Here is a 21,007-nt window from a genome sequence, read left to right as displayed (position 1 = left end):
ATTATAAAATATTAAAATTAATTATATAAAATAATTTTCAAATCAATAGTTATAAATTGAGAATAGAAAGTATGTTATTGAAAGAGGAATTCGCATCAAATATCACTTATCTTGAGCCTTGTATAACAGCAATATTATTTGCTGGTGATGGTAAGTAACAATTTTCATTAATAATACGCAAACAAAAAATCTCATTCGTCAATTTTTAGATCTCATGAATAACAAATTACTTCAAGAAGTTTTGTACATGATCGTTGTTGCTGGAAATTTCTTGAATTCTGGTGGTTATGCCGGTAATGCTGCAGGTGTAAAATTATCATCTTTACAAAAGCTAACTGATATACGTGCAAATAAACCAGGAATGAATTTAATTCATTTTGTGGCATTACAATGTGAAAAAAAAAATCCAAAATTGTTAGAATTCCCAGCACAAATGACCGCATTAGATAATGCTTCAAAGTAATTAAAAAAAATTAATATTTTAAGATAACGATAGAAAATTATGTAAATATTATTTAATAGGACTACATCCGAACAAATTAACAACGAAATAAATGCATTAGATAGTCGAATTTGTAAAATAAAAAAACAGGTTGAACTCCCCACAACTGAAAGGGACATCAAAGACCAAATGATGGAATTCCTACAGGTTTATAAATAAATTACTTAAAAAAAAAATATATTTAAATTTTATTTAATTACTTATATTTTAATAAGGCGGCTGAACGTGAGGTAGCTTTATTACAACGTGGAATGAAAGATGTAGATTTAATGAGAATGAAATTAGCTGACTTCTTTTGTGAAGATCCATCCACATTTAAAATTGAAGAATGTATTAAAATTTTCCAAACATTCTGTGAGAAATTTAAACAAGCTATTAAGGAAAATGAAAAAAGACGTGTACAAGAGGAACAAGCTAATATAAGACGGAAACAACGTGAAGAGTTGATAGCTCGAAAAACAAGACAAGGTATATATATCATATTAATTTATTTAAAGTAAGGACCACTTCAAAAACAAAAATTTCATTATATATTTACAATTTTAGTGAGCCAATGCGGAACACCAGTTTCTGATTCAGAAAACTTTTTACTTGTTGATCCATCATTTGATCCACGCTGTAGTCCTGCAATGTCTAGACGGCGCATTGGTTCATTTAATAGTAATGGTGATTCAAATATAATACGAGATGATGGTTTATCACCAGATGTTACACCAAATGGTAGTTTAAGAAGAAGAAGAAGTAGAGCACTTCCAGAAGAAGATGATTCAAATTTAATGGAATTTTTAAGAAGTTCTGGTCATGATAATAGTAATAGAGAAAGAAAAACATCATCATATGGAAGTTTAGGTATGATTTTAATGGAATACCGAAAAAATTATTATGTTTTTGTTGTTTTGTTTTTTTTTTCTTCAAAACAATTAATTTTCTTACAAAACAATTAAGTATTTTTGAAGTAAATAATTTTTATTAAATCCAATTGTTTATGAAAAACTACAAATAACAAAACGCAAAAGCACGATGAATAAAAACTGCAAATAACGTTTGTATTTTTAAGCTTTTGCCTTGAATTATATATTTTTAAAAATATTGAATAAGCATAAAATATGATTAGGGACTTGCAATTTTTTCAACAATTTTTGTTCCATCCAAAGATGAAAGATGTTATCAAAATAACACTAGACCTAAAAATCACTTTTCAAAAATAAAACCGGATACTTGTGAATTTCTAATTTGAAATGGGAGAATGGGGTGAATTTCTAATTTGAAATGGGAGAATGGGGTGAATTTCTAATTTGAAATAAAGTATTTTGAGTAAAAATTGTTTACTTTTGATTCTCCCATAGAATTAATAGTATCCTGGAAAATTTAAGTTTTAATGTTTTGTTTGTTTTTGTAATTATATTATGAACTTGTAAAAGAATTCATTCACAATTTTTATTTGGAAAGTAATTTCGCTTTTTATCAAAAAGTTATGTTTATGAAATATGTATTACAAGGGCCATTATAGGAGGACAAAAATTAAAATTTGATTAACAAAATACCCATTCATTCCATTATTGAAATGGCATATATTTTTGAAGACAAATTACGATGACAAAATGAAAAATGTTTTTGTATATGAAATGAAGAAGCGAAATTACTTTTAAATCATCAATTATAACCCATAGGGTCCATAAATATTTTAAAATATTTACATTTCCTAACCTTAGTTGCCATAAAAACTTATAATAAATACATATGTCATAATTTTATTAAACTTATCATAAAATATGTCATCATGTTTGAGTTGTCCAATAGTTTGTTTGAAATATAGTTAAGAAAAAGTTAAGTCGATTCCCCAAAAGTATGCTTTGAATAATATCTATTCCATTTTTCCCCCGCCTATGTAACATATAAGTATGTTTTATATTGTAGTTCAATATACATACGCACACCCGCATAAATCTACTATAATTTAGTGTAAGTAAATAAGTTAAGATAAATATTTCGAAAGTTTTGTTATAAATAACGGAAATAAAAACTTTCTCTTATAATATATATGCAATTTCAATTGTATATTGTATAATATATAACTACATACACATCTATTATATATTATTATGTATATGCATTTATTTATATAAATACATTATATAAATGTAAGCTCTTGTTTTAAGCGTTCGGTGTTTTTAAAGTATATTGCGTTTGTACAAAATAAAAGTGTTTTTTATAATAATATTTAATTTGTTTTCATCATGTTATTTTATATATATCACATAATATTCATATTATATCATTTATAACAAAACTACATATACATATGTATATCATCATTCTAATATAAGCTATAAAAATCAAAATGCTTAAATAATAATTATAATAATATTAATAACAAAAATTATTCATGAAAACGTCAAAATATTTTAAATATTATTAAAATTATAATAATATTATTAAAATTCATTTTTAATTTCATTATCTTTTAAATAATATTATTGTTAAATTCATCAATAAACTAAAATAAAGTGAAAAATATTGTTTGTTTTTTTTTTTTTGAATTAATTTAATGTTTTAATTTTATAAATATTATGAAAAATTAAAATTAACATTTTTTGAATTTATTATTCGCTTAATAACTCAAATGTGTAAATTATAAATTCAAGTGGAATCATATTAGAGCACTGAAGGATTTTTCAGCCTCTTCATTTATTATATGTACGTACATCTTCGAATTTTAATAATTTAATACACATAAACTTTTAAAACAATGAAATTAATATACAAGTATACGAATTTCTAAAATATTAGATTAGTCTTTAAAAATTTGAGGAAAAATTAAATGAGTGCTAAATATATAGCCCAAAAACTTATAATAAACTTTGAATTACATAAGGCAGTAGTAATACGGCAGTAATTCCATAATTCTATTTTAAATTTAATAATAAGTTCTTAAATTCAGATTAATTGTAAATATCTGAAATTCTACATTATTGCTCTGTTATAAGGAACCATATTAATTATTGTTATATAATTTATTAGTTATTATGTAATAATAAAAACTGAAATTACAGTTAATTTAATAGAATAGCATAATATATACAAAACAAATTAAATTAAAAGACTTGTTGTCCTTCATAGCATGCCAAAATATAATATTAAAAATTTAGATTTTTTTTAAAAATATTTTAAGCAATATAATAAGTTCATATTGCTGAATTAAAGTGATTTATAGATATTGTTTTATTTGAATTTCCCCCCACTCTTAGCTTATAACTGTAATGAAATGTCAAAATATTATAGACTTCATTTTAAAAAATTGTATATAAACAAATGTTTTCATTAAAAGCAATCCCGCGTTTTTAATTTTCATAAGTTTGTATTTTGTACCCAAAACATTTGAAACCTTTACAAGAATTAGATTTACAAAAATATTAATTACAATCATAAAGATTACATAATAATAAATTTTACATGAATGTAGGTATAAACATATATACACATATAAATATTTAGTGAAACAAATTTATACATACGAGCTCATAAAAAGTGTAATTTTTGTGCATGAAAAATTATTGTGTTTCTATTTTTTTTTTATTTAATTACAAAATAAAAGCTTTAACGCTGCTGCGAAAATGGATTTTTTATAGCCAAACAAAATCTAAAGCCAAGAATCTAAAAATGTAAGTGAAGTTTTTAATTTTTCTATTTTATTTTTTTAAATTTCTTTTAATGTGAAATTTTATACTAATCTATATGCGCTTATGAATAATTCGAATTTTAAGAATAAAATTTAAGAATTGCAATGAAAAATAAATTTTTTTTTTCTTTTAAATTTTTTTTTTCTTTCTTTTAGGAATACAAAATGGTGGCCATACAAGACCATTAAAAGTAAAGGGTACACGTAGAACTAAAAAATTAGCACCACTTATAGAAAATGAAAGAGAACGTTATTATGGTGATAGATATTATAAAGTATGATACACATATATACATACATATTGACATGCATATGAAAATTGATTTCAAGAGTCTACTATAATGGAAAATGTGTCAAGAAGACTGTGCTTATGAGATATACATATATATATATATATATGCATAATACCTACGATTAATATATATAGAAAAATTATTATTAAAAAATCTTATTCTATGAAAAATTGTTCTATATATCAAAAAAATTAGTATGTATTTATCTGTTAAAAAGCATCATAATGAGATTAAAAGAGTTGTTTTAGAAAATTTTGTAATCAATTTGTTGATTAAAAAAAAAATGTGGGAACTTTAATTTTCTGTACACTTATATATGAATGTAGTTCTCCGCTATATAGACTTTCGAATTTTTCGAAAATTCAGTTCTAACTTAGATCTTAATATTCGATGAGACTAAACTATAAAATCTTTAAAATTGAAAATTGTAGCAAGTGCTTAAAATTCTAACAAATTTTGGTAGTTTCTATAAAATACTTCTAAATTTTGATTTTTATTTTCAAATATTGTAGGCTTTAGAATTGAATAATATTTCTGAATTGATTGAATGTTTTGATTTCATGTTTTAAAAATTCTCGTTTTCAAAAATTTGGTATTGATTACAATGAACTTTGTACAGCCGTGAATTTTCTGGTTAAGACTAAATTCATTACTAAAGCGTTTTTTAAAATTGATTACAAAATGTAAACATAAGAATGTTCAACAATATTGAATAAAACTATTCTAAATTTCTAAAACAACTTATTCTTTCATATATGGATTCTATATTCCATAAGACTTGGATAATAAGTATCTACTCCTCCTTTTAAAATATATAATTATATAGCGAAAGAAATTTTAGAAAAATTATTCTCAAAATTTAGTATAATCCCTTTCAGATTTTAAAATATTCGATTTTTTCTAGTCAACTATGACTAACAAAAAAATAAAATTAAAAAAAAACTATGAAAATGCCTATATAAAGAAGGAACGTACGGCGATTACATATTGTGTATATATGGTATAATTATCTACAACTTGTAGGACATACAATGTTTATTAGCAACAAATTACACACACTATTTTTCAAATTTTACCAAAGTATTTTTTAATTATTTAAAATTTAAAATAAATAATGTAAAATTCAATTAAACAATGAAATTTAAATTTAATTATTATTTTATCAAAATGAATTTAAAAAACAGAATTATTATATAAATACATAGATAGCTAATTAATTAATTAAAAAAAATAAATAAATAATTGTTTGTAATATTTAAATTAATTTTATTTATTGTATACTCATAATATGTAAAAAAACGTAAATAAAAATAAAATACTGTGATATACATAATTATTATTTATATAATGTACTATAAATATTTATTTAAAACTTTAATAATTTTTAAAATAATTATAAAATATAAAAATATATAAAAAGTGTTTTTGCAATACAATTATAATTGAAAGAAACAAAATTAAAACATAAAAAATATAGGCAATGTACAGAAATATTTAATATTTAAACTATATTGAAAATTATTAATTAATTTATATTCAATTTGTTAAAAATAAAATAAATAAATAAAAAAAATTTAAAATTATTTTTGTTTATCATACAAAATTGTGGTTAAAATGTAAAAATTTCGATTTGTGATGGCCGAATACAACAAAACGACATCATGAGCCGCTACATTGTTTTTAAATTTTGATCTGCTATTGCAACAACTTCATTAATTCTAGAACCACAACTACAATTTAATTTTAATGTATCTAAAAATTAAATATAACTTTATATAATCTTACAAATCTCATTTATTATTATCGAAATTATCGCAATACACTTTCGCATAAAGTTTTGAAAAACTCAAATACGTAAGTCGTTTCGTGCGGCTTAACTTAAAGCACTGAAAATAATGCGACATTGCTGCGCAACTTTAAACAATTTAGTTGTCATACAGAAATTGCATCAAAAAATCTTAAGTTGAAAATTTAAGAAAAATAAATATTAGAGTTCTTCCAATTCAATAAAAATTTACTAGAAGAAGGGCATTTTTCATTTTAATCAAAAATATTATAAACCATAAGAAACATTTTTTACATTTTTATATTTAATTTAATACCATATAATTAGATCGATCATGGGCTAGACGTGCTAGAAGTGGAACACCAAATAAAAAACGACCTGAACTTTTAAATATTGATTTTGGAAATGATCGTGAGCGTACAAATTCACCATCACCAATGCCAGAACACAAAGAAATGCAGCCAGATGCAGGAGAAGCGAAACCAAGGTAAAAAAACAACCATATCTATTTTTAAAATTTTCAAAAGTAATTGATCTTTAGATTTACATATATCAATATTAAATTTTCAAATATAAATTTGTATACTGAATATGAAATTAAAAAAATGATTTCTTTTTTAATAAATCTTATTGTAGAATATCTAAAGAATGGAGGCAGAAAATTGAATCATGGCTACAAGCAAATGAGAATGATGAAAAACAAATGGACGATTACAAACGTAGGCGACGGTTAACTAATAATAGAAGGTCGCTTGAAAACGACTCAGGTACACCTTTATAAATAAGTTTTAATTTTATATAACAAATATAATTAAGAAATGATTACTAATAGCATAAAAATATTAAAATTATAGAAAGCGAACGAAGTAAATTAGATCCTCTACCTGAAGAAAAGGCTACAGTGAATAGTGATAAGGAAGGACAGAAACGATTGAGTCAGGGATGGGATCCATCATCTACAATTGATAAATCCGATGTTACCGGAACAATAATAGCAATTCATGGTATATTTTTCTTCAAAGAATCCACTTTAATAGAAAAAATTAAAAAAAAAAATATTCATTAATTTTAATTTTTCAATTTTAGATGATCGAGAAAATCGTAATCAAAAAACTCAATCAAAACCAGAATCAAGTTATACAAGAAAAATCAACGAAAATAATAATGAATCTAGTCTTAATGTTAACGATAAATTACAAAGGCAGCAACAACAACGATCAAGTCCGTCACTGCATGTTATTGGTGAAGAAGATTCACGTAGAAATGTTATTCAACAATTAGGTGAACATGGTCCAACAGATCGCCTACGTATATATATAAGAAGGCCGTCCGAATCGAATCTTAATGATAAAACTCCAAATAGTACAGGGAAAAATTCAATTTCATCAACACCAACATCAAACTCACCTCAAACTAATCAGCATCCAAAATCACCATTAATTCCCATAAGATCACCTACAACTGCGAATCCTATTACAAATAAAAACTCAGATAACAGAAATGAATCAAATATAATAAAAGTGAATACAGTGAACTCTAATAAAGAAAGTCATCCCGAAAAACAGAATAGAATTGAAATTGATTCAGATAATATTGAAACCCCTCCAGTTGTTCGAAGATCAATTAATACTTCTTCAATAAGTAGGTTCACAAACGATTATAGAAAAAATGAAGCAGCTAATAATCAAAATAATACTGATTTTGATAAACAATTGGAAAACGATCAGTTAGGTCACTTTGATAGATTTTCATCCGCCCGTCGTACTAGAAGATATAAGAGACCAACTGATTATAGTAGTGGAAATGAAGAAACATCATCAAATCAAATTGATTCAAAAAATAAAACTACTGACAAAGCGGATTGCAATAATAGTGATACTTATACAGACATAATGAATAATAATGATATTAACAAAAATTTAGATAAGATTGATTCCATTGTTGCCCCAGTAGATTGCAAGGAAAAACGATTAAAACGTTGGCATGATCGTCTAAAGGATTTAGAAAGCGTTAAAACAGACAATAGTAATCTACCAGCTACGCAAGACAAATCTAGCAATGGAAGACATATGAGCACTATAAATCAAGATGATGTTAAAGAAGCAATTAGAAGTTTAAAATCGCCTACACGTAAGTATCCTAATGCGAAATTTATAAAAAATTTGTACAAAATTAAATGTAATCTTAAAAAATAATATTATTTTAGATACTCCAGAAAAAATGTGCATATCGCAAGAAGTAAATGAAGTTACACCCGTCATTCCAACATCGGTTTCAATAACAAATCCGTCTGTAAAAATATCAAACCATGAATTAAATGATGAAGGTTTCGAAGAAACACAATCATTAGTATCAGATACACAATCACAAGGAAAAGAAAGTACTTCATCTTACAATGAAACAACCGATATTAATGAGTTGGTGCAAAAAGAGCCAAAGATAATACGTATAGCACCAACTCCAACAGCTGTAACAAGTAATTCTGGATCAAAATTACAACGTGTAGGTTCACATAAATCAAGTATTCAAAGTGCATTAAATAAGAAAAAATTATTTGATCGTACAAGATCATTAAGAGGAACAACATCAACTTCAACACACTTAACATCTATTCCACCACATTATAATTCTTCAAATAATTTCAATGATTCATCTACAACTGGTGTTCTATCTTCATCTCAATTAGGATTATCTCGTAGAGCAAATCCTTTACGTAAAAGTGATTCAAAATTAACAAGTGCATCTGGAACAAATATTTATATTGGCAATAATAAACGTGATGTCGAACGCAGTAGCTCTAGAAATAGTTTAAGATCATCACGTTCATCATTAAATAGTGCAATATCAACAAATACAGTTAAAAAGATGCCCTTAAAATCTGATATAACATCATCAATTGATAGTAGTACATCACCAAGTAAAAGACCTTTAGCAACACAAAATTCATCATCATTATATACAAGACCATCATCATATAGTAGTCTATCAACTACTATAGGAAATAATATTGTTAATAGTAATCGAGTTCCAGCTAGTCGAAGTAGTTCAAGTGGTTCAAGTATTGGTCCAACTATACGTAGATCACTTCAAAAACCAAATACAGTTGTATCAAGTGGCATCAGTATTTCAAATTTAGGTAATACAAATTTTAAAGAAAATCAGTCATCTAGCGTTAAACCTTTAGTTAAAAATTCTTCAGTAGCAAATCGTTTAAATATTGCGGCAGGTAATCATAATAATTTAAATATTATAAATACTATGAATAGTAATCGTAGTATTAAAAATAATACATCTAGTAGTAATTCAACTACTACTAATACTTCAACACGTTTAAGTGGTTTTATGCGTCCAACAACAGCTAGTTCAACAAAACGTCTTCAAACCGATTATAAAAAATAATATTTTTAAAAATTTGTAAAAAAAAAAAAAACAAAAAACAATAATTAAGTTTAAAATTTATAATAAATAAAATTATAAAATACATATATTATATATTTTAATATCCCAAAAATATTTTTAAGTAAGAGAAAGAAAAAAAAAAAGTTAAATATAATAATAATTAATAATTATACAACATGAACAAAACATGATGATATTCTTGGAATAAAAAACCTAAGAAATTTAAAATTTAGGTAATTAATTTTATTAGTTATTCAAATCAAAGAATAACATCCTGGAAAATATTATTATTTTCAATTATTTTTTATTATAAATTATTCTTATATAGTAAATACAATAATTTTCCAGGATGCCTCCATAATATTAAAAAAGAAAAATTAGAAAATGTTTTTTTTTTTTTTTTTTTGTTAATTATTCAACAAAACCAAACCAAAACCGATGCAAAATAATAAACAAAATGCTAATAATAAACGAAATTGTTTTACTTGTGTATATTAATTTTTATTAATACTTATAAATGTTACGAATTATTATATTTAAATTTTACTCATTTGTTATAAAAAATATACAAACTATATATATATTTTTTTTAAAAACAAAAAAAAAAAAATAGTAGTTTCAAAAAATTTTCTTTTCTATATTTTAAGTGAAAAAAAACAAAAAGATTGTTTTCTTATAATTTTACGATGTAAGATCGCCAAATTCGCAGAAAATTTCAAAATTATTTGTTCGAATTGTTTTAAACAATAATCAGGCAACAACTATCGTCTAAATTTTCATTTTTGTTATAGAGTAATTTTGTTATAAGTTATATAAATTAATTTCCAACACTTATATTAAAAATATTTCTTAGAAATACTGTGATTGATATTCTAAATCTAATAGAAAATTCATAAATGATTGTGATATCATGGAAATATTTTTTTTTTTTTTTATTTTTTAGTATAATAGATATTTTTTGCACAGCAAATATTTCTATATTAATATAATATTATGACAATCAATTGTGAGAATTAAAAATTCTAGACTGTGCATAATTAAAAATAAAAATTAATTTTGTTCCCTTTATATTATATTATTTATAATATTTAATTATTTCTTTAATTATAATTTCTTAACATTATTCTTTTTTTTATTTAATATTTTTTTTGTATTAATTTTCTGCGAATTTATGCGTATACGAAACTTTACAGATTTAAAAATAAAATTTACTTTTTCATTATGCTTAAAAATTCAAAAATATACAATCTATTTAATATTTATCACTAAAAAAAAAAAATTATTCAAAATGAATGAAAAAAGAATGTAATACTAATTAAATCAAAAATTTAGAAGTCTTTTTTTTTTTTTTTGAAAATTCTTAAAAAGTTATAATAATTTCGTTAAAAATATTTTATTATTTTTATATAGTCATAGTTATAATATTTGAATTATTCATATTAAAAATTTTCATTAAAAAATTTTCGAATAAAATCATATAATTTTTGTTTGTTTTCTTTTCCCCAAATGTTCAAGCTTCTTAGTAATTTTTTATAATATTTTTAATGACTTAAAATAATTTTATTTAATTTTATTCAATACTGTGAAATCTTAGCGAAATTTTCAACTTAAGAATGCTTTTTCTATAAAAACCTCGTATTTTAAAAAAACAAAATTATTTGTTTTGTATATTTGTGTTTTTCAAAATACAATATTAATTTTCAAAAATAAAATCAAGATCTTGTATTCTCTTCCACTTCTGTTTAAAATTACATATTTAAGTTTTTGAGTTGAAATAAAAAGGAAGCTCTTCTTTTTCGTTTCTAAGAAAATCTATTTTTATATTGAATTATTTAAATGCAGATAACCGCCCCAAAACATCTCCCCCTACTACATTATTATCGTAGTTTTAATTTTTTTTAACATCGCTTAATGTACCTTTGTTTTTTCATATTCTAATTATTGATTATCTAATATATGTACAAACAATACATTATATAGTTACATAGTTACATGGTAAAATACTACTTCTTTATTAAGTTCTTTTCAAATCTGTTAACGTAATTTCACTTAACGCTGAAAATATTTGGCCCCAAAATACACGTTATAGAAAGGGATTACTGAAAAAAACTAATATGTACTTCGTGAGCAGTTTATTTAAACGTTTTCGATGCTAGTGAAAATTCTACATCAACTTCAAAAGCATAAAAAAAATGTTTGAAATATGTATGTATTGAGCTCTCAAAATTCAATAAGGCTATGTGTGTATAGTAGTACAGAAACTTAGTAAAAGATTAGTGTTGCTTATTATTTATTACATAAAAGGTTTTCTTTACATAGACAATTCGCTGTTTTAAGAATTTATTTGAACATGACTATGTACTATATCTTATGTAAAATATAAGCAAATTTTAGTGTATAATTCAATCAATATATTACGATCTGATCAGTAATTACTATGAAATCTTACATTATATATACCCCCATATGCATATTTAAATTTAATCCAATTTACTTATTCTGTTGTTCAGCTCGCAGTTGCAATTTCCATCAAGATCTACAAAAGGGTATTAAATGTAAACTAATTAATAATTACAAATTCATAGTAATAGTCAATTTAAGATTTTCATTAATAGTTTTAATTTATCAAAAAAATGAAACAAAAGTTTTTTTAAATAGTAGGTACTACATCTTGAAATCTTATTTATTTATTATTGTATTAAAGTAGACTTCTTCTTCCAAGTTTATCATTAACTTGCTAATAATTGAATTTTTAATACCAATTTTGAATAAAATGCAGAACATTTCATAATCTCTTAATAATATTGAAAAAAAAAAGTGAAGTTCCTATTCTTTTGGCGATGATATGAATTTTTGTGGGCAATCTTTAAAATAATTTTGTTCGCTAAACCATTCCTTATGAGACTCCAAATATCTTAAAAAAGAAAACAGAAAATATTATATAAAACACTACTTATAATTTAAATATATTACAAAACGAAGGAATCTAAATGTTGCAGCAAAATTTTTAATTTATCATCACTGATAGTAGATGCATTAAGGAAATCTGGTAATTTAACTAAAAATAAATATTATTATAGTAAATGGTAATTTCAATTTAATATTTTAAACCAATTAATCTGGCCAAGTGTGTTGCACCAAACATCATTGAAGGTTCAGCTTCAGAATTTGATGGTAAAAGTTGCCATGATAGGACTTTTTGTAAAAACTCCTTCACTTGTACTGGTATACCCAAAGTTATTGGAGAAAATGATTTCAAAAAATCCAAATTACTGGAATTAAATGATGATGCGTGTGGTGTTGAACTTCCAGAACTATTGCTAGCTTTACTGTAATAATAATCATATATTACATTATTTCCAGTAACATATACTCATAGGCTATAAATATAATACCTGGATAGGCAATTTTCTAAAAGAACATCACAATCGTCACTACGGCATGATCTAAGTTTCCTTCTTAGCGGTTCGTCAGGTGCCACATTAGTATTTTGAACATCAGAACCACCTTTGTTAGTATTATTTGTACGAGATTCTGGATTATCTAAATTAAAAAGAAGTTCTGAATCTGATTTGGGTAGCAAAAAATCTGGTGATAATCCAACAGAGGCTAAATAGTTGAAATTTTTCAAATTTTTGTCAGATAGCAAAAAGGCAGCTTCTTCTTTTTCATTTTTATATAAAAGATAATCTGTAATAGTGAAATTAAGATAAACTCGCAATCCATCGGCAACTTCTTTTAATAAAGTAACCCTAAATATTCAGTAAAGTAAAATTTAAATTAGTATAAGAAATAAAACAAAAATTTTCGGTAATATTACGTATTGAATAATTTCTCAAATTCCTTTTCTTTTTTTTCAACTTTGGACTGTGGATTACGTCTCCGTGGATTTTCTGGTTGTGAGGAAGAAAATACCAATTTAATGGCACTTTGTTTCACAAAGTTTTCTAAAATAGTAATCGCAGTTACTCTAGGTGGAAGAATATGTTGTTTATTATGATTCACTATCATGTCATAATCGTATTCTAAAAATTCTTTCAATTTGTCACCAATTTTTAGTAGAACTCTGTCTTCTTCGTGAAAACTTTCCACTGAGCTGCTATAAGACTCTGTGTCACAATCTTAAAACATAATTTAGAAATAAAAATAGAAAAAATTAGTTCTTTTATTTTAACTACTTCTGAGTATTTACCATCTCTCATTCCAAAATCTGCTTCTAATTTTCCCAATGTACTACAAGAACTATTGTCTTCCGACGAACCTCGTATTTTGCGTGATGTAGGAGATATAGAATTGTCGGGAACTGTCTTTTCGTTGCGAACTCGTTTTTTTCTATCTCGACGGTACAAATATGCGCCACTAAAAAAATTAATATTTTATCAAATTTTGTTTGGAATAAAATTAAAAATCCTTACAGTTGAAGTTGAGCTTTCTCTGCTAAATTTTTTTGAAGTTGCCTACATTATTTCGAAGGACATCGTTTTTTATGGAATTAGAACGATGTAAAAAAGCAAATTGTTAAAAATGTTGTTTTTTTATTAGAAAATAAATATGATTACCTATTTTCCTCAGTATCCTTTAAAACAAGATCTGAATTTACTTTTCGATCCCACGAAGAATTCCATCCTTGAAAATGAATTTTGTACTGAACAATTCGTCGGCCTCTTTTATCTCTAGCTTCACTTATTCCCAGAACCTTAGAAGAAATATATTCATATTGATTTGAAAAGAATTTAAATATTATTTTACTTACTTTTGAATCATATAAAACGCGGGCTTTTGTTATATCGGGCTCATAACATAAAACTTTTTCTCCTTCAGTGAATCTATATTTGATTCCCCTTGTAGATACCATCTCTGTTTAAATCTAACATTGAGAGTTTTTGCTATTGGTTTTTGCAATTAAATATATTTTTCAACAAAGAATTTTTTTCATATTTCTATGATTCATTACAAAAAAGGTAAGAGTTGCTGTTTTCCTTACACCGGTTTATTTTTATTTATGTTTATATTTCTCACAAATTAATCTCAACAATAAAAATAATAACTGAAATCTGACAGCTGATAAAATTCGGAATACATTCGGAGTTTTAGTCAGAATTTATAAGTGACATTAAATGATTAAGCATTGCCAGATATATAAAAAACGAAAAAGTCAAAAAGCTAGTCAAAATGCGAAAACATAACTTTCACTTGGGTTAATATTTACAATATCACGCTTTGAATTATAACGAAAAGTTATAAAGATTTTTCCTATTCCGGGTTCAAAAAAACTAAATGTTATAAACTGAATCCTGAAGTTAAATTTATTGTGTTTTATATACAATTAAAAATAAAATTAGATTCCATTAAGACATATTATAGGAATTGACTTAAATAAGTTTGGTAATATTCAATGCAAAGAAAATAGAAATATTTTATTCTGTTCAAACTTTTCTTCTTTTAGATAATGAAGGTTTGTCAAAAACTTGTTTCATTCCGCCAGCTTTCTCATTATGGAATTTTATGTTGTTGGCTGTATCTGCATACCAAGGCGAGTCAAAAACTGTTGTATCCTGATCTACTAAATGAGTATACTTGGTTCTACCACAACGACCAAAATTTTTGACTTGCATGACTTTAGGCAATATAGTTTTATCAAAGTGATCTTCCAAAGTGGCTTGTGCAAAATCTCTTTTTAATATATCATTCTCCTCATCCAAATAGAAAGCACCCCGATGGTAATATTTCTGCAGAAATTTGTATTTCCCTTTAACAGGTTTATTCGTCACAAGTTTTGGATTTAGACGTAATTCCTGCCGACGTTCTTCATCATTCATGTTTCTCAAACGTTCTATCTCCAATTTTTCTTTATCAAGTCTGCAAAGAGTTCAATTTTAAAAAATTTAAATTTAAAAGTATAATTTAAAATGTGAAAAACTAAAGTGAAATATTGAATGCTTACGCTTCCTTTTCTTCGCGATCCCGTTTTATTCTTTTCAGTTCCCTTAGTTTCCATGCTTCATATTCGACATCATCGTTTTCATCATCAGTACAAACATCATTGATATTAGGTTCACCTAAATCAGATTTATTTTTCTCCAAATCTTTTTTAACATTTTCTTCAACCATCTTAAGGGTTTGGCGACGCCTTTCTTTCATTTGTTTCTTCATATCGATTTCTAGTTGTTTTTGCTTTGCCAATTCACGCTCTTTTTCCGCTATTGTGGCTCTATCACGTTTTCGAACAAAAAGTGGTTTCAATCTTGGTTCATTTTCTTCCTCACTTTCAGTTTCCTCCTCATATTCTGAGCTTTCTATTTCAGACGAGTCAGATTTTTTTTCATCTTCTTTTTGCATTACCTAGATTTAATACATATTCTTATATTTTTATATACATATTCAAAATAAAATTTTTAAATTTAAAGGATTTACTTCTTCTTCCTTTTGCTGTTGTAACATTTTCTGTCTTAGTTTTTGCCTCCGTTTTTCTATTTCAGTGTCGCTTAGGTCAGAATCTGAATCACTTTCTGAAGCTAAGGTAATTTTTTTCGTCCTGTTATCTATAGGCTGCGCTTTCAAGAAATCATCTTCATCAGATTTTTCGGCTTCAGATTCAGATGCTTCTTCGGGTTCATGTACATGTCTACGTTTATCTAAACGATCACTATTGACATCTGCAGGCTCAGAAGCTATAGCTCTTAAGCGTCTTAACCGAGGATCGTCCAAAGTTTCATCATTTAAATCCGGTGCAATAATTGGATCAATTTTCACTTCATTTGAAGGCTGCGACTTATGTTTTCTGTTATCTATAAAATCTTCGAAATCAGAATCATCATCTGATGAATCTGCTCTTGCATATTCTGGTCTCTTTCCAGAAATATATCTCTGAACCTTCACCTTTTGCATAGAAATTTCACCTAAAATACAAAATTTTTATTGAAATTTTTAATAAATCAATTGCAAATGCATACCTTTGTTGTTTCTGACAGGGATTGCTCCTGCAGTGCTTTGAATGCCATAAGAAAGCGGAGGAGCATTCATTTTTTGTGTGGTTTAATACTAAATCGAATGTTAAAATTTTAATTGTACAAAAAGAAATTTTTTCCAACTTGTTTACTATTTTATTTACTATTTATCAAATTGAGAATTTATATTAAATCATTTCAGTCTTGACAACACAAAACTGTGACGTTTTTCACAATCGATTTCTAATTGACATAAGTTGACAACTAGTTAGTTCAAAACACAATGATAATAAATCGCGCATTTTTTCGCGTATAGTGTATATTTTGCTTATATTATCGCGTAGTCGCGTAGTCTAATAAATGATAGTAAAATGTAACATATCTACACATTGAAATATTTCTACTTGCTTGATTACTTGCAGTTCAACTTGCAAGAAAATTTTGCTGCCAGTAATTTGAGCAAATAATTTGACATATTGAGAAATTCACAAAAAAAAATTTGTTGTTTTGATTTTTTTTTTTTTTAATTTAAAATTTTTGAATTTTGTTTTGAAAAAATTAAACTTAGCAAACTTATGGTTTCTAAAATTTATAAACAATTATATATATTGCTAGTTGTTTTCTTCTCAAAGACATTTTCAAAAATTAACTTGCTAAACGCCTACGTCATAATAGCAAGTAATTTGACATTTCGAAAAACTAATTGACAATTAATATTATACAAACTTGCATGCAAGTAACTTGTATGTGTAAATGCTGGGTAAACTCAGATATATCAAAAATTTAAAATATCTTCCCAATGACGTCAGATTTATTAAAAATGCTTTCATAAATTATCGAATATTCAACAGACTTTGCCAATTTTCAGATTGATTATTAATATTGTTGCAATACAATATTGAATAACTCGTAATTAGGATCGCCATTTTCAAGGACAGTTCGGTGGAAATGCAAAAAAAAACTACATGCATACATATTTATATACCTAATACCACCATTTTTCTAGACTTGATTGAACGCATGTTCACACTGATTCTTTTAGAATCAAAATACCCGTTATTATTCTACTTAAATGGCTTACCGAAATTTACCAAGACTTGCCAGATGACCAGTTTTGGTACCATTTTAATCTATAATATAGTTTTAATCTAATAGGTACTTACATTCATACATAAAAGATTTTTGAGGTCCGATCACGTGCCTCACCATTTTACTCGTCGAGTGGATGGAATCATACATACATAAATATTTAATAACTGGATGTAATACTACTGCTTATAATATATGTATGTACTTGAATATGTTTGTAAGTATTTACCTTTGTATTTAATTACATATTCGTATATATTAGGAACTCAATCTTCGTTAAATCGGAATTTTTCTTAAGAAATCTTAATTTCGAATTAAATAAATATATATATATATATATATATATATATACTTACGATAAATTCATTGTTTCGAGGATGAAGCCATTTTTAATTTCTATAAAATATAACGAATATCCTTCGTATATGTATGTATATGGAAATGTACCTACGTACATCCACAAAGAAAGTATTGCTTAATTATTTACGATTCAATTAAAATGTTAATATTATTGTCGCAACCCTTGGGTGTATTATTTAGCTAATTTACTTACTTAAATTATTTTCTTTAATTTTTAAAAACAAAAAAAAACTTCTCAAATTTAATTTTATTACATAAATTTTCTTCATTTGTATTCCAATGTGCCAATCCAAAAATTTTCTTTTAATGTGAAGAGTTTGTTAATTTGAACGAATCAACATTAAAATTTCAGATGAAGTTTCCATAAAGGACTATAATATCATTAAATTATACATATATCCCCTTTTTTTTAAAAAAGATATTTTCTAGATCCTTTTCTCGTTGTAACAAAATAACGTATATATAAAAAAAAAGAAAAGAAAAATGGTGTGAGAAATAAGAATCAATGAATCAAAGAAACATTTCTCCAAATCTTAGCATGTTATACATATACATGTATATTTATGTATATAAACAGATTTTGCGAAATCATAAAACTGGAACTTAAAAATCAGTGAAATTAAAAATTGAAAAAACAAATATATTTTTTACATAATTTATACCCTCCGTTTTTATCCTTGATTTGTTAATCCTTAAGAAATTTTATTTTCTCGATATATAATATAAATATACATCTTCATATGTACATGTATGCATATACGTTAAAGTAAATCTGAAAAGAATAAAATATAAAGATGGAAAAGAGTCTTAGCTTCCTTTCGATACATAAATACGTTCTTCTATACTAAGCATTATAAAATAAAATTTAGGTTCATAACATAAAAAAAGAAACTACGACTGGATTAAATAAAAATATGTAATGGAAAAATTTCCAATTAATTTTACTGATTTGTAAAATTATGCTGAATTTTTTAAGCTGACATGTTAATAAAAAATTGAGTTCTTATATGTATAAGAATACATATAAGTGTTTAAAGATTCAATCTTATTTTTCGAAGTCATTAAATCGTGAATCGTCCAACTTCAAAATTGCGAGAAATAATGGTATTAATTCAGCTTATATGAGTTGTAATTGCCGAATTGAACATTTTGATATTTGGGTTAGTATGGCCGCTGTTATCATTGTCACATAAAAGTGAATGGAAGGAAAAATGGGTGAATGATAAACAGCAATATTATCATTCATTACTTTTACATTACTGATGATGACACCAAATTTTTTCCCGTACAAAATTACAATGTACAATGGCAACAATTTTTGACAGTCCATTGCTTATATTGATACAAAAAACGAATGTCAATAAGTTCACAAAAATGTAAATGATGAAAACAATATGATAGACCCCTATATGTCATATACTTTAATAGAATTAGCTGAAGGTATAATTTGTTGGACCACCAATATTATCAATTACATATACATAAATGCACAAATGTTATACAAAAAATGATTTAATATAGAGAAATTATTAAATTAAATCCGAGGTTTTGATTTTATATTAGAAATGTTTAATGATGTTTATCGGTTAATAGTTCAAAGTGAAGAGAATGAAAAAATTCCTTAACATACTTAGAAAAGCCAAAGTATGACATCACATTTGACAATACATTATTAAATCATATTGACAAATGCATATATTCCACACTTACTTGTTTTATCTTCAACAGAAACCACACCCTTTTAAATTAATTTAGTTCTCATAGTCATCCGGATTAACGCCAGAAAATTTTATTTTTCCTTATTTTTTTTTTATAACCGCCATTTATTTTCAGACACAATATTTTTTTTTATGATGAAATTCTGTTTACTCCTTTAGAATTTTTTTAGTCGATTAGGGGTTCACATATATTGTTTCTTTGATTTTTATTTTATAACATTTTTCTTTTTAGTACAATATGATAGCTGCTTCTGTAGCCTGAGATATACTCGTTAGCTCTTATATATATGTATGTACATGCATAATATTATTATTTGTTTACTTGTATATTGGCAATTTTATATTTTTTATAGATTTTTTATTATTTTTCTTTGTTCGAATAAAATTTTTTAAGTATATAAAGAGATCCTTTTTTTTTCCTTCGTCTAGTTTTGTTATGGATGCCGTAATCATATACATAAATATATACATGTATACATATATAGTGTACAAATGTATGTATTTTATGAGTAACGTTAACCACGAAAGTGCTTTTTAATTGGCTGAAAATGGCATTCATACACACATGTATATTCTATATATAGTTAAATACATTATCATATACCTACATACGTACATAAATTAAATTTTTGTTTACCATGTTGTTTAAGGTGAATTTTTTAAAATAACCCGATATTATACTTATATTTTTTTTGTAGATAATTTTCTAATTAAATATCGTGAAAATATACTTGTATGGTGCATACCCACAAATTAAGTAAGGAAATATAAGCGATCGATATCAATTAAATAGATAAATTTTTATTTGTTCTGTTATATCATAAGTGGTTATAACAGCGTTTATTATAAGTGCTTAAGTGAAATACTCGTATGTTAGTGAATTAATTTTGTTTATCGAAAACCGCACATATGTGGGGAAACCTTTAAAATAATTTAAGTTGAGATTATTTTATCGATGACGAATAAGAATTTTAATAAAACGAAATATTTGCACTTTAAGCGCGAATAAGTGGAAAATGCTTAATTATTTATAGATTTTCATATATACATAATATTATATGTGTGTAACTCACAATGACCACATAAATAAGAAACATAAGCAAAAATTTAAACCTTAAGTAATTTAAATTTAAAATTTTATGAATTTCTTACAGAAGAATACTATGCAGAGGATTTTACTATCGGTTTAAATAATAATGGATTCAAAATGCTCGAAATTTAATTTTGTTGCAAG

At 25.0% G+C, this 21,007-nt stretch overlaps 3 protein-coding genes across 4 annotated transcripts in view; 1 reads left to right on the top strand and 2 right to left on the bottom strand.

Moving 5' to 3' along the window:
- The window catches only part of LOC129613466 (formin-J), a 56,813-nt gene extending 46,954 nt beyond the window's left edge, over positions 1-9,859 (top strand). The window contains exons 11-20 of the mRNA XM_055527548.1: positions 50-150; positions 210-459; positions 523-649; positions 718-970; positions 1,049-1,351; positions 6,588-6,747; positions 6,897-7,027; positions 7,115-7,264; positions 7,347-8,390; positions 8,467-9,859. Coding sequence (XP_055383523.1) covers positions 50-150; positions 210-459; positions 523-649; positions 718-970; positions 1,049-1,351; positions 6,588-6,747; positions 6,897-7,027; positions 7,115-7,264; positions 7,347-8,390; positions 8,467-9,659 — 3,712 coding nt within the window. The 3' untranslated portion in view covers positions 9,660-9,859. The remainder of the gene's footprint in view (positions 1-49; positions 151-209; positions 460-522; positions 650-717; positions 971-1,048; positions 1,352-6,587; positions 6,748-6,896; positions 7,028-7,114; positions 7,265-7,346; positions 8,391-8,466) is intronic.
- A 2,571-nt stretch (positions 9,860-12,430) lies between these two features.
- Positions 12,431-14,703, bottom strand: LOC129613536 (protein male-specific lethal-3). 2 transcript variants are annotated; one of them, XM_055527645.1, is made up of 9 exons: positions 14,413-14,703; positions 14,219-14,355; positions 14,075-14,116; positions 13,852-14,018; positions 13,480-13,780; positions 13,055-13,411; positions 12,771-12,988; positions 12,633-12,717; positions 12,431-12,573 (listed from the first exon to the last, which is right to left on the bottom strand). In XM_055527645.1, exons 1-9 carry the CDS (start codon positions 14,512-14,514, stop codon positions 12,486-12,488), a joined length of 1,497 nt encoding a protein of 498 aa, XP_055383620.1. In that variant the 5' UTR covers positions 14,515-14,703; the 3' UTR covers positions 12,431-12,485. The 2 variants fall into 2 exon arrangements, with proteins under 2 accessions (XP_055383620.1, XP_055383619.1); XM_055527644.1 differs by having other exon boundaries at positions 14,219-14,703.
- A 381-nt stretch (positions 14,704-15,084) lies between these two features.
- On the bottom strand, positions 15,085-16,725 carry LOC129613537 (microfibrillar-associated protein 1). Its single transcript, XM_055527646.1, has 4 exons — positions 16,613-16,725; positions 16,074-16,558; positions 15,604-16,001; positions 15,085-15,518 (listed from the first exon to the last, which is right to left on the bottom strand). Exons 1-4 carry the CDS (start codon positions 16,680-16,682, stop codon positions 15,086-15,088), a joined length of 1,386 nt encoding a protein of 461 aa, XP_055383621.1. The 5' UTR covers positions 16,683-16,725; the 3' UTR covers position 15,085.
- Between the last annotated feature and the right edge of the window lie 4,282 nt (positions 16,726-21,007).

This window comes from Condylostylus longicornis, unplaced genomic scaffold, assembly GCF_029603195.1.
Source record: "Condylostylus longicornis isolate FDR11 unplaced genomic scaffold, ASM2960319v2 ptg000084l, whole genome shotgun sequence".
NCBI lineage: Eukaryota > Metazoa > Arthropoda > Insecta > Diptera > Dolichopodidae > Condylostylus > Condylostylus longicornis.
The sequence above is the reverse complement of the archived record's forward strand: the minus strand, read 5'-3'. Positions and strand labels throughout refer to the sequence as shown.